Genomic DNA, 12,164 nt, shown 5'->3' with positions numbered 1-12,164 from the left:
TGGTAGGAGTTTATTGACAATCAGTTCTCTTCCACTTAAGAGTCCCTATCAGATATGATGGATATGTAGCAATTTGATCTGCATTTATTGTACAAATGATACCGTATATACTATGACACCGATTGTCACTAGAAAGCTGTTGAATGTGATCAATTTCAGTCTTTATACCAAGTTGAAACGGGGCTATTATCTCTGTAATTTTAATAAAAATATCAGGTATGTGCACAAAATCTTGTCACACAAAATATAAATTTAACACTGTAGGTATATTACTGTTACCACTGCAGATATATACATACAAACTCTAGTGTTATTTAAAATAAAAAGGGTGAGAAGAAAAAAAAAGCTAAAGTACAAACTACAAACTTTCATAACATTACCTATCGGTGAAAGGTGCAGATTTACAATAGCTACACTGTGTACAAATAAAATGATCGGCCAGATTTGTGGACGACTTCATGCCGGAAAAAATAAGGCCACGCATTAGACCTGATGAGACCTATTTTGTGTAAAGCAAAATAAATTACCTCAGTATCCTGACATTGTTGGTTTTTTCTTAAAATTATAAATTTATCCATTTAGTTCCTTGTCAGTTAAGGATTGTAGTGTCTGTCCCTTGTCGTTGACAGTGTTAAGCGATGCATAATATTTTCGTGCTAAACGGAATGTATATCTCTGGAATAATCTAAGCATTTAACTTGTCACTGGAAATTCCTGACAAGGCTGAGAAGCAGAGGCTGTCGGCCTAAAGCGTTCATCAAGCACTCACGCCGACTAACGGCCCATTGCTCAATTATTAGCACTGAGCCCGAGGGGTTTCACGCTGTACCATTCATTAGTTAGACGGATTGAATCACCTTGTTGGCCAGCAGGATGCAGGGGATTGTGTCGCCGTTGGGCAGCATGGCCTTGCTGTCCAGGTCCCGTTTCCAGTGGCGACAGCTGAGGAAGCTGGTAGCGCTGGTGACGTCAAACATCACCACGCAGCCCAACGCGCCTTTATAACAGATCCTGGTCATGGATATGAAACGCTCTTGGCCTGAAGGTAGGACACAAAGTTCACTGTCTCGTTCATCTGTCCATCCATCCATTCATTGTAAAATGTTTTGTACCTGCTACGTCCCACAGCTGCAGTCTGACTTTTTCTTGATCCGACCATTGCAGCACCTTCACAGAAAAATCCACTAGAGAAGTAAAAAAAGTATAAATATATATATTAGCAACAGAGAAAGAAAAGTAGGGAAGTAGACAGAAGTGAAGACAAAAATTATTTTTATACAGAAAGCTCAAAATATGAGAAAGTAAGAAATAAACCCCCCTCTCCCCCAAAAGTTGTAAACGTTAGTTCCTCTCGAAGAGAAGCACTTACTCAAACTCTCCGTGACAAAACAATTCATGTGGCAGAACTGACAGTGAAGTGAACCTGGCGTGTTTCTGAACAGGGGCAATGCAGTTTATTTTCAGTCAATCCCACGTACGCTGTCCGGATGTCGTAAAGACTCGCCGGGAGCACCAAATGTGTACGACAGTGATCTGTGGCTGAAAGTAGTTGCCCCCAAATGCATCATTTACTCCCGTTTGAAAAAGAAAAAATGACTACAGCCATGTAGCGGCTTTGTCGGGACGGTTGTCGTTTGGCACCGAATGACAGGCCGACGTTGCCACGGGCAGCACTGCGCTGCGTCAGTGGCAACTTTCAAAAAATGAAACGACATATTTGGAACCTGCTTTCACGAAATATTTCTTAAGTAGGAGCCAATGGCTTGGGACTGAGCACCACAGACAAAGTATGAAAGTCAGAGAGTATTGAGAGATGGACCAACACGTTGTTGGTTTTGGTCTTTTCATGCGATTTGTTGGCAATAAAACATATGGAACTCATGCCAATAAAACCTTCAATAAACAGGAAGAATGCAGACACACGTTTTATTATACTGAACAGTAGGTTCTCTTCAAAGCTTTAATGCGGTCTAAGCCTGAGATCACGAGATCAAATTGCCGTTACCAGGTGAAAACCAGTTTTTCAAGAACTCTCACCTGTTGGACAAAGTATTTTAGGCTGGATTGGAAAAGTTCTAGGGGGGTTTTTAATCAGCCCCATTCGTTGGAGAGATTTCTCAGCTTATTCAGAAATACTGTAAACCTTTTCACTGATCTGACAGCAAGAAAACCCCTACAAGTCAAAGTCTTCACCAGTAACGAAATATTCATATGTACACACACGCAATACAAAGCTTAGGATCTTGTACAGTCACATTTTTCCACAGAACCTGGACAAACTAAAGCAGCCGTACCTCCCACTGTCATCTTGTACATTTTGTTGAACTGTCCATTGACGTAGCGATTCACAAAGGAGGATTTCCCAACATTTCCATCACCAACAATCAGTATTTTCAGCAGGTGCTCGGTCATTTCTCTCCTCCGTTGGACGGAAACATGCGAGACGTTTCAGCATGAAAAGGTGCCGGTGGCTCAAAGTTCAAACCTCCTTTCAGGAAATGCGGTTGATGAGGCAGACAGGCAAAACGGGTTCCTGTAACTGAACAAACGCTCGACCACAACCCACCTGGACGTCACTTAACTGAGTCTTTCTTTGCATTTGTTGACCCTAAACATTTTAGCTACCGCTCAGGCTTTAAATCCAAACCTAACGTACTTACTTTAAGTGTAAGCTCGCTACTCCGACATGCTCACTGCGATAACCTTGTTTCACGATACAGCGTCGAATCTAAACCTAAACTCTATTCTCCTAACCATAACTCTACCAACAACGCTGGCTGTCCTTCCCTCTTTCCAGCACAGCGCTCACATCTGCAGGTTTTGCTTTCTGAAAGGAAGTAGCCACAGGCTATAAATAGTTCAGTCACATAAACCACACCTTCACGCTCAAAGCAAACTGTTGATGAATCTGTGCAGACTTTGGTTAACCTTTGTTTCTCTCTGCAATTACTGTCTTGCTCTTCATTCTTTGAAATTAATGATTAGACACATTTACATTTGCAGCAGGAATTTGCAATCAGCCAAACACAGTATGCATTATGCCTGGAAATTGGCTCCAGGAGGGAAAGTCAGGGAAGGAGCTACGGTTTGTTCATTTTCTTCCATTGCATTTATTGAATAATCTAGTGCTGCTCTGCCTTAGGCTACTTGAAACTACACCAACTGCCAGCTTTAGCGCCACACTTGGGGAGTTAGAACTAAATGCTTTTTGTTTTTCGTGCATCAGTCAATATTTCAAACGCTGTGGGATGATTCTTAGAAGCACAAAGGCAACAGGACAGGCTGCTCCCAGTGACTCGGTTAAAATCTACAGGGGTCGGGACTGAATTCAGTACTAACCTTTATGGTGGTTGGTGTTGTTTTCATCATTATGAAAAGAAACAACCAGGACTTAATTTAACATGTAATAAAGACACACAGCAAGTTTTCATTGTGTCTGTTTTCTTCACAATACGTCTCTGGAGGGTTTTAAGTCTCAAACAATGCATGCTGGGAAGCCGTCTGTTAATAGGCTGGTTTTGTTTCTTTAAAAACTTCACTCGTTGGGTTGAGTGACCTCTCGGCAGCTCACGCATTCAACTCATCGTTTCAAGTCAGAACAGCTGATGTTTATAAGTCCTAAAGTCTGAAAATTAAAACTCGACATTCTATGTTGAATTTACCTGAAATTTACAACATTTACATATTTACATTAAGTTAACAGGAAAAGATGAGTTGATTCCACTAAATTCCCGTGTGCACACTGTTTGGTTTGACGGTAGGCTAGTACGAGAAAAAAAAATTAAAAGAATAAAGCCATAATTTTACCAGAACAAGTCACGATGTCTGAAGAATAAAGTCCCACTTATAGACTAAATTTGAAATATAATACTCCGTTGTCGGGGCGGCACGGTGGTGCAGTGGTTAGTGCTGTGGCCTGCCAGCAGTGGGCCGTTCTGTCTGGAGTTTGCACGTTCTCCCCGTGCCTGCGTGGGTTTCCTTCCGGGTGCTCGGGCCTCCTCGCGCATTCCAGAGACATGCAGGTTGACTGGCGAGGCTAACTCGCCCGTAGGCGTGAATGTGAGCGTGACCGGTTGTTTCGCCTCCCCGCGCCAGCGCTGTCCAGGGCGTACCCCGCCCGCGGCTCAAGCCGCCCCTGAGACCCTCAAAGGATAAGCGCTATAGCTAGTGGATGGATGGATGGATGGATACTCCAGTGTCAGTCTGTCCTAGTACGGGTCAAACGAGGAATGTGGGTCCCCAGAAGTTAGAGGTTTAGCCGAAAACTAGATGTTAGGATGCTGACACTAAATAAAAACAAATTACATGATGTATGACTTCATTCTCAAAATCTCCGAATTTTGCTTTAACAGTTGTCATAAGTCCGTTGTACAAAAGGAACCCTACAGAACAATGAAGACATTTTTCTGAGTTGAAGAACCATATCAGTAAATTATTTTCCCTCTGTTCATGTGTGCAGGCAGTCAGCAGGGAGTCAGCCAGAGGAGGACTGTAAAGCTCATGGTCTACGGACCAAGAAAACACCACTGAAGAGAATTGGGCGCCATCTTCTAACACGGTATCCGGTTACAATACATCGGCGTATTGTGGCCGTTCACCAGACCAGATCCCGGGACTGGCTGAACTGAATCTCTTGATATTCTGATACTTTCTGTACGTGCTTGTGCCGCCGGGGCTAATCTCTGTTTTATTTCTCCTGCTGTGCTCAGGTCTCTCTTGCAAAAGAGATCCTGATCCCAACGAGATTACCCGACTGAATAAAGGTTATAATAATGGTGGAAACAGACGAACATATAGATGCCCGATTGGCCCAGGAGGAGACTACATCATCTGTGGCGTATGACATTTTCCTGTAGCCGTGGCCTTGTTGAGCCAATAGATTTAAATGGCATATCGCTAACCTTTAACTACTGTGCTGAGTGAACTTTAAACTTTTTTCCCTTTTTTAAAAAAAAAACTACATTTAAGGAAGCATGAGAGCCACCCCCCATGAATTGCTCTCTGTCGTGGTAAAGTCATAATACCCACGTGAATTGCTCTAGATTTGCCTCAGAGAATAAACCTCTCGGACATGAGGCTGTAATTCGAATATTGTAACAGGTACGAACGGTTTGTCGCAAAATCAATCAATATCGATCCGTCATGGTTTTCACATTCCATCTAGTGTTCCTGCCAGTTCCCTGTTTTCATTGTCATCAACTCTCATGTCATTTCAGAGCCAGCTGCTCGCCTCTGCACCTCTTGGCCTCTTTACCTAACCTTTCCCCCTCTGTATATTTACCTCCCCGTTTCCACTCTCCAGGTCCCTTGTTTCCATATCTGCCTGCCCATCCGCCGCGTCCGTGCTCTCTGCATGGCCGCATTAGTGACGTGCCACGGCTTGCGCTGGCACCCAATGCTGGCACTGGACGTGAGTCGTGAGGCACGCAATCGTCCAGGAGGGATGTAATTCCCGCTGGGCCGCCCTGCCACTCCTCCTCTTCCCCCCTCTGTTCTTATGAAACCTCCCTCTCCTCTATCAGACCTATTTATTCTCCTCTACCTTCCTCCAACTCTTCACACCCTCTCCTCTTCTGTCCCATCCTCCTCTATTTTGCTCTCTTCTTCTTAATGTTACTTACTACTTACTTACTTGTTATTTCTGTTCAGACACACACACACACACACACACACACACACGCTGAGGCATGTGGTGTTGCCCACATTCAGGGTTTTACTGGCCTGCCAACTAGGCCACTGTTACTGGCTACTGGCCATGTTTCAGTCCCCCACTGATACTGAGTCATCTCCGTGGCTCTATTAATGAATATTTTTCCTGCGAGTGTGTTTTCGTGTCTTGGTCCCTTTCCCAGTGACACTTGGGGTGCGACTACGGGTTTAATTATAACTCTCCATACGGAACCCAGCCTGTTGTTAATGTGCTACATGAATCATTATCTTTTGTCGTGTCACTCACACGTCCATCGGAGCCACGTTTTGCGTAACAAGAAGAACAGTTTTACCTTTTGTCACAACCAAGCTCAAGGAAGGAGATAGAGGGGGAGAGAGACCACGCGAGTTGTAGTTTAAAACGGACATTTACTTTCGCCTCGCCCGGTTGAGAAAAAAAGAATTACTGGCACTTTTTGAGAAATCTCATGGTCCAACAAACGTTAATCAGAGGTAACAGAGCCGAATCCGACTGAAGCCAACCAGAGCAAGCTCAGCAAAAGGAGCCCGGCTACTCGCTCATATAAAGAAATCATCCAGTCACTTCAGGTGAAATGAATCTGCCCGACGAATCCGAAGCCATGGAGGAGCAAAGCCATCACACCCCCCCCCCCATTGTTTGCCCCTCGTCTTATCTTTGTTTGGGATTAGCAACATTGCTGGTGTAGGCCTGTAAAGCACATTGACACACAGTCCGTTAAACTGGCCTATGCAAATACACTTGACTTGACGTGACTTGAACACTGACAAAACAATGTTCAATATGTTGAACATTTGTTCAACATATTGACCTGAAATCTCAAGTTGAAGACCTGCGGACTAATGAGGTAAAAGGTAAACTCCAATTCTGATCATTTTTATTCACACACATTGTTCGTTTGAACAAAAATGACAAAAATGTTTGCTTTCAAATTTTATTCAGATTTACTATCATTAGTTTTTAAAGGTATTCAAACATTATAATAACATTTTTCTTTTTTTTTATACCATTGCCCCATTTACTACACTAGACGTTTATATTGTCACCTAGTTAACTGTAACTTGCTGCAAAACGATGTGACACTCAAAAATAATATCTGACTGATTTCTTTCCGTGACCTGGGGGCTGCACCCACTGCACAGCACGGTACTGGATGTCGTGTGGCTGTCTGTGGTTTCCCTCCGGTGTTTGTCTGACACCTGCTGGTCACGTTGCAAACTGCAACACCGGCCACGCGCAGCAAGTTGGGGATCACTGGCTTGGTGGACCTGAGAAGTCCGGTATCGAGAGCAGGAATCGGCCCAGTCTCCGGAAGTTTAGATTCAGACGTTAGGCTGTCACTGCCTCTCTGTAAATATGACCGCTTCGAACCTTTGGTTTCTATTTGCGATACAATGGAGGGAGCATATCGAGTGAACTCGACTCTGATGGTGGCTCAATTTAAAAATATTTATTTTCAAAATTATTTTACATGATTATTTTCATTAATTTTAAAATGTTCTTGTAGTTCATTTAAATCAATTAAAAAAAAAAAAAAATTCATCACTATGTATGAAAATTAAAGTTAAATTAAGCTTATCCATGGGAAAACATGTCTAACAGCTACTTCCGTGTTATCAACAATAAGACAATAAAAAGCAAACAAATGAACGTTGACAGCAACGTGTTGCAACAGCCTCTGGCTTTTTTTTTTTTTTTTGCAGCACAAGACTGAAAAACGTTCTACATTTGTATTTGCTGTATAGTTGTATATTGTTATTTATCATATATAGTGTTTAGAATTTAAAATTTTGACAAAGAATTTCAAGATAGAGTGGAATAGTAACGAACGTCTCATTTTTTTCCACCACTCTGACCCACAGAAGGAGGGAAACCTGCAGCCTGGAACTTCGGTTGTCACGACGCAGCATTCGATTCAAAATCAGTCATCAGATCCGGCCGATGCGGCAGTTTGGACTCCTAATCACATCATCTTCTCCCTCTTCATTCGATATCAGCTCTACAAAGAAGGTGCGTGCGCTTTAACTCTCCTGGCAGCTTCAACTTGACCTTTGCACACTTGAGGCAGCAAAGTGTCACGAGAGGTGCCGTGCGTTGTGGAGGTGAGTCTAGTTTTAGATGGATCCAACATTTTCTCAGAAAACTGCCACAGGTCCCGTACGTTAAGTCTCACGCAGTCTTTCTTAAAGCTGCACAACGTGCAACGTGAAACGTGTCGCTTTTTTTTGGTCAATCAAATTTACAAATAGCCTCAGATCTACGAAGGCTTTTAGCCCGTTTCAGCTCATTGTTTTGGTTTTACTGTATATTTGCTGTAGGTTCGCTCTCCCAGCCCCGTCCGCCAGTCAGGCAGCTGTTATCAGAAAGGAAAACTCAGATGAACCCACTGCACCGTAAAAAACCTAGCGACCAGCTGGTGTAGAAAGAGGAACATTTAGCAGCTCGCTGCCGCCACGGGGCAAAGGGAAGCTGATGAATGCAGCTTTGATAATACAGTTTAAAAAACACCGATCTAGTAAACAACTTTCAACACAGGGTCATGACAGGGACATTTCCAGCTCAAAATCAAACAAACACATGTAGTTTATTAGATGGTGTTGATGATGTGAAGAGGATGAAGGAGACCCCGCTGCTTGATTGCATATTGAGGTTTATTACAAAGAAGAACCGCGTCAAGTCGAGCATCTGCAGATCTGCTTGTGAGAGGGTGTGAAGCCGATGAGCCACTCTGAAAATCAGTCTTGACCACCGACTCTTAAATAAGGCAGTTGTTTTCCTAAAAACTGTCGCTAACGTATGGTTTCGATCACAAAGCATAAACTTCCTTTCCCAAGCGGTGAGGCACCCTCTGAGGACCTTTGACCTAGGTCCTCTATATAAACACAGCTCTACATATACTAACATACACCTCAGTTATGAATTCATCACAAAACTGAAACTTCATCAACACCGTGTAAAACAGTGGTTAAACAAAACATATTCTTTATAACAGCTAAGGACATTTGACTTTGTGGATTAAGTAGAAAACTAAAAACTTTCTTCTTTTCCGCAGAGTTGCCGTCAAACTTTGAAATGCGGCGTGTATCTGTAGGGCTTCGCCTGTGTCTTCTCCTCTTCCTCCTCCTCTTCCGACCTCCGACCTCCGCTGACCTGGAGGAGGTGGGTAAAGTGGCGGTGGAGGTCATCGTCGACAGCTCCCCCTGCAGCACCACCTGCGGGCTGGGGGTTAAAACGCAAACCCTGTGTTTCCTGAAAGACGGCAAGACAGCGATGGAAGAAGGCGTGAGGAGCACAGGCGGGACAGAGGTATCACAGAGACATGTCAAACATCTATAACTAAATGTTTGAGATGAATGTAAGAGGGAAAATCGCTCAGACTCGAATAACAATGCTGAGGAAATGGATGAATTGAAGGTGTCGGAGGAGTGTCGAGTTCGCAGGGTCAAGTGTCTGGAGTCGTGGCAGTGTGGCCTCAGGACGATGACTGTGACTGCAGGACAGAGAGTGGAGATCGACTGTCTGGGAGAGGTCATGGAGGCGACGGGGAGGTTCTCCTGGAGGTAAGGGAGGAAGGAGGAGAGGAGCGGAGAGGAGATAGAGGATTCGCGACAGTGGGAAATGCACGAAAATGTTGCCTTTACTTGCTGATGAGACTCATACAAGAGTCTCATCAGTTTTGCAGTGATGTTCATTGTTTGTTGCTGAATTCAGCTCAAGGCCGAATCAACCCACTCGGGGGCCCCAGGGCAAAAATGAGCTGTGGGCCACAATTCGGACTAACTGGATTTCTTAGACTCTTAATGAGTAATACTCTAAGATGAATATCGTAAAAAAAATATCCTTGATTGTTGCTTATTTAGTTAGAGATGAAAGAGAAACCACGTTTTCAGGGGCTTTAATCAATAAATCAATCCACAAAGAAATTGTAAACTTGATATTCACACTGTGGAGCTGTTTCCTGGCCCCTGTGAAGAGCAGAGGCCGATTTAGCCCGGCTGGTGATCCAGCTTTGCCTCAACCTCAGTGTGGAAAATTTCCACCCGATCACCGGGTCAATTTTTAAATGAGCATGCAAGTAAAATTCATGCATCCGCAGCGCTGGTGGTCACACACACAGACATAAGATGAGACTTTTATTTCTGTTGTCACAGTTGCTAAAAGGTTGAATTCTGTGGCGTAAGGATGGCGAGTGAATCAAGCAACCCATGAAGTCTATTGAGTCACGGTGGAGTGTTAGATCCTCATTCGGGAGGAACAAAATGTGATCGCAGCATCCACTGGGTAAGAGTTGGGTGTGATTTTTTTTTTTTTTTTTTTGCGTTCTATGGCTCAGGGTGTTGTGGCGTTACGCCCGAGGAATCATCAGCTCGGACGACTCTCTGTTTGCTCGCTGGGAAGCTCCTCAGCTGGACCGAGTGATTCTGGACCCCGTCGGAGAGGAGGACGCAGGTAAACACACCTGTGCTTTGGACACAAACGGGTCCCTGCTTTCGCGTTAAACCAATTTGGTGGACTCCATTTCCTGGCGGGCTTGCGAGCAGGTTTGGGCCAGGAGGTATCGCTAGAACCGGCAGCAGCGTAGCAGGAAGTGATGGGGCTCTCCTACTGTGACCAAGGAAGAGGGCGCGTAAAAGGAAATTCTGTGTGAGGCTGCCCGTGAAATCTAACTCTTAAGTCCTCTTTTAAACCGTTCCAGCCAATGGGACACAAATCCGTGGAATCCACACTAATACACAGACAGCGACTCACCTCCGAACTGTGAACCAACTGACCGACCATGTCGTTTCCAGGCACCTATCGCTGCGACGTGCAGGATGGCAGCTTCCGCAGGATGAAGAGGGTCTACTGGGGGATCCGGGTTTTACCTGTCGGGGTTCTCGATCTGGACTACGAAAGCTCGCTGGCCCGGTGGGAGTCGAGTGGAAACCGGCAGAACCAGACTGTGTCAGACCAGCATGACCACAGGACGACCCTACTCTACACAGTACAGTTGGTTTAGGAAGTGATGGGTCTGGGGATGCGACTAATTATTACTTGGTTACTGATTAATGTACTTTTTTTTAAAATTAATTGCTTGGTAGTTTAGTTTATAAAACTTAAAAAACTATGTACATAGACTTTGAAATATTGTTGTGTAAATTGCCATTACAGAAAAAAAAGAAAAAAAATTCCTCTTGTGTTACCGAGTGTTAACAAAAACCAAAAACACCAGAGTACATGAAAGTCACTAAATGTTCTTTTGTGCCAAAATAAGGACCCTACTCTTCAACAGCGTGTTTGCTGCGTCTGAACACACAGGTGCTGATCTCCTTGAGCCTCGCAGGTGCTGGGTCTGGACTGATACTGGGCCTCTGCAGGACAGCGAAGAGGGGAGAGTGGGGGTGTTCCGACAGATGCAGCTGTTTTTTCCATGGGAATTGAGATGAAAGGAAGACGGTAGCAAACACGTTTGTCGTCCCTGGACTGAAAATTGAAAATTAGAATAAAGAAAAGAGTTTTAAGTGACTTCTTAAAACCTTTTTAGACCTTTTTTTAAAACTTTACATAGTTTTCTTGAGTTGCTGTTTGTGCCTGGCCACGCAGCTGAAGCAGAGGAGCACAGAATCGGCCTTTTTCCCTGCAGACATTGTGGCGTCACAGGAGGAAAAGTATAGGTGTGAATAATAAAACGAATGTTGGCTGAATTCCGTTTGGCTGCCTCACTCTCAGGGTCACCTGAGAGTGAGGCAGTCACCTGTTGTGACACGTCAAAATGTCTGCGGCGACAAAGGCCCACGAAAGCGTCAAAGTACTCTTACTTTGACAGTTTCAGTACATTTGCTGGTAACTTTTCTGTAGTTAAAATCATGAATGCAGGACTTTTACTTAGTGGAGCGTTTTTACATTAATGTGTTGATACTTTTACTCAAGTAAGGGATCTGAGTACTTCTTCCACCACCGGTTTTCAACCACCAGCAGTGAGGTTTCGAGTGGGTTCCCATTTAGTTTGTTCAAATACTATTTAAATACACATTTTCACCGGCAGTAACACACACACACACACACACACACACACACACACACACACACACACACACACACACACACACACACACACACACACACACACACACACAAAAATACAAAGACAGAGAAGAAGAAGACTGTTAGGAAGTAAACATGGATGCAAACAATGCTGGTTTCAAATGCTTAAAAAAAAAAAATCGGCTTTTCCAGTGTCATGTTAAGGAAATGCAACATGTTGGTCAGACCTCAAGGATACACACAATGTATTTTTGGAGGGAAACACTGAAGGTAAACTCCACAGTTCAACTTTAGGAAAAAGCAGCACAACCACACTCGTGTGTTTTCAGTTACTCTGACTGACGAGAGTCTCCCCGGGGGCCAAGCTCTGCAGGAAGTACGCAAGTTATGCGTCGTCCTGCCCTTAACAGGTGCAACGAAGCTGGGGAGGGGGTAGAAGGATCCGCACAGT

General features: G+C 44.1%; 2 protein-coding genes across 2 annotated transcripts in view; one reads left to right on the top strand and one right to left on the bottom strand.

The window, feature by feature from the left end:
- LOC120804045 (ras-related protein Rab-7L1-like) overlaps positions 1-2,794 on the bottom strand; it is a 4,171-nt gene extending 1,377 nt beyond the window's left edge. The window contains exons 1-3 of the mRNA XM_040153200.1: positions 2,295-2,794; positions 1,113-1,184; positions 858-1,039 (exon numbers count right to left, since the gene is read on the bottom strand). Coding sequence (XP_040009134.1) covers positions 858-1,039; positions 1,113-1,184; positions 2,295-2,412 — 372 coding nt within the window. The 5' untranslated portion in view covers positions 2,413-2,794. The remainder of the gene's footprint in view (positions 1-857; positions 1,040-1,112; positions 1,185-2,294) is intronic.
- Positions 2,795-8,761: 5,967 nt separating this feature from the next.
- tmem81 (transmembrane protein 81) lies at positions 8,762-11,110 on the top strand. Its single transcript, XM_040151784.1, has 5 exons — positions 8,762-8,995; positions 9,104-9,249; positions 10,023-10,138; positions 10,480-10,673; positions 10,988-11,110. Exons 1-5 carry the CDS (start codon positions 8,762-8,764, stop codon positions 11,108-11,110), a joined length of 813 nt encoding a protein of 270 aa, XP_040007718.1.
- Positions 11,111-12,164: the final 1,054 nt, after the last annotated feature.

This window comes from Xiphias gladius, chromosome 18 (genome assembly GCF_016859285.1).
Source record: "Xiphias gladius isolate SHS-SW01 ecotype Sanya breed wild chromosome 18, ASM1685928v1, whole genome shotgun sequence".
NCBI classification, from domain to species: Eukaryota; Metazoa; Chordata; class Actinopteri; order Istiophoriformes; family Xiphiidae; genus Xiphias; species Xiphias gladius.
Note: the sequence above shows the minus strand (reverse complement) of the source record. Positions and strands in the feature narration are given on the sequence as shown.

Coding starts and splice junctions, on each gene's coding strand:
- tmem81 (XM_040151784.1), top strand. CDS start 8,762: ATGCGGCGTGTATCTGTAGGGCTTCGCCTGTGTCTTCTCCTCTTCCTC. Junction 8,996..9,103: donor GGAGCACAGGCGGGACAGAG/GTATCACAGAGA, acceptor GATGAATTGAAG/GTGTCGGAGGAGTGTCGAGT. Junction 9,250..10,022: donor ACGGGGAGGTTCTCCTGGAG/GTAAGGGAGGAA, acceptor TCTATGGCTCAG/GGTGTTGTGGCGTTACGCCC.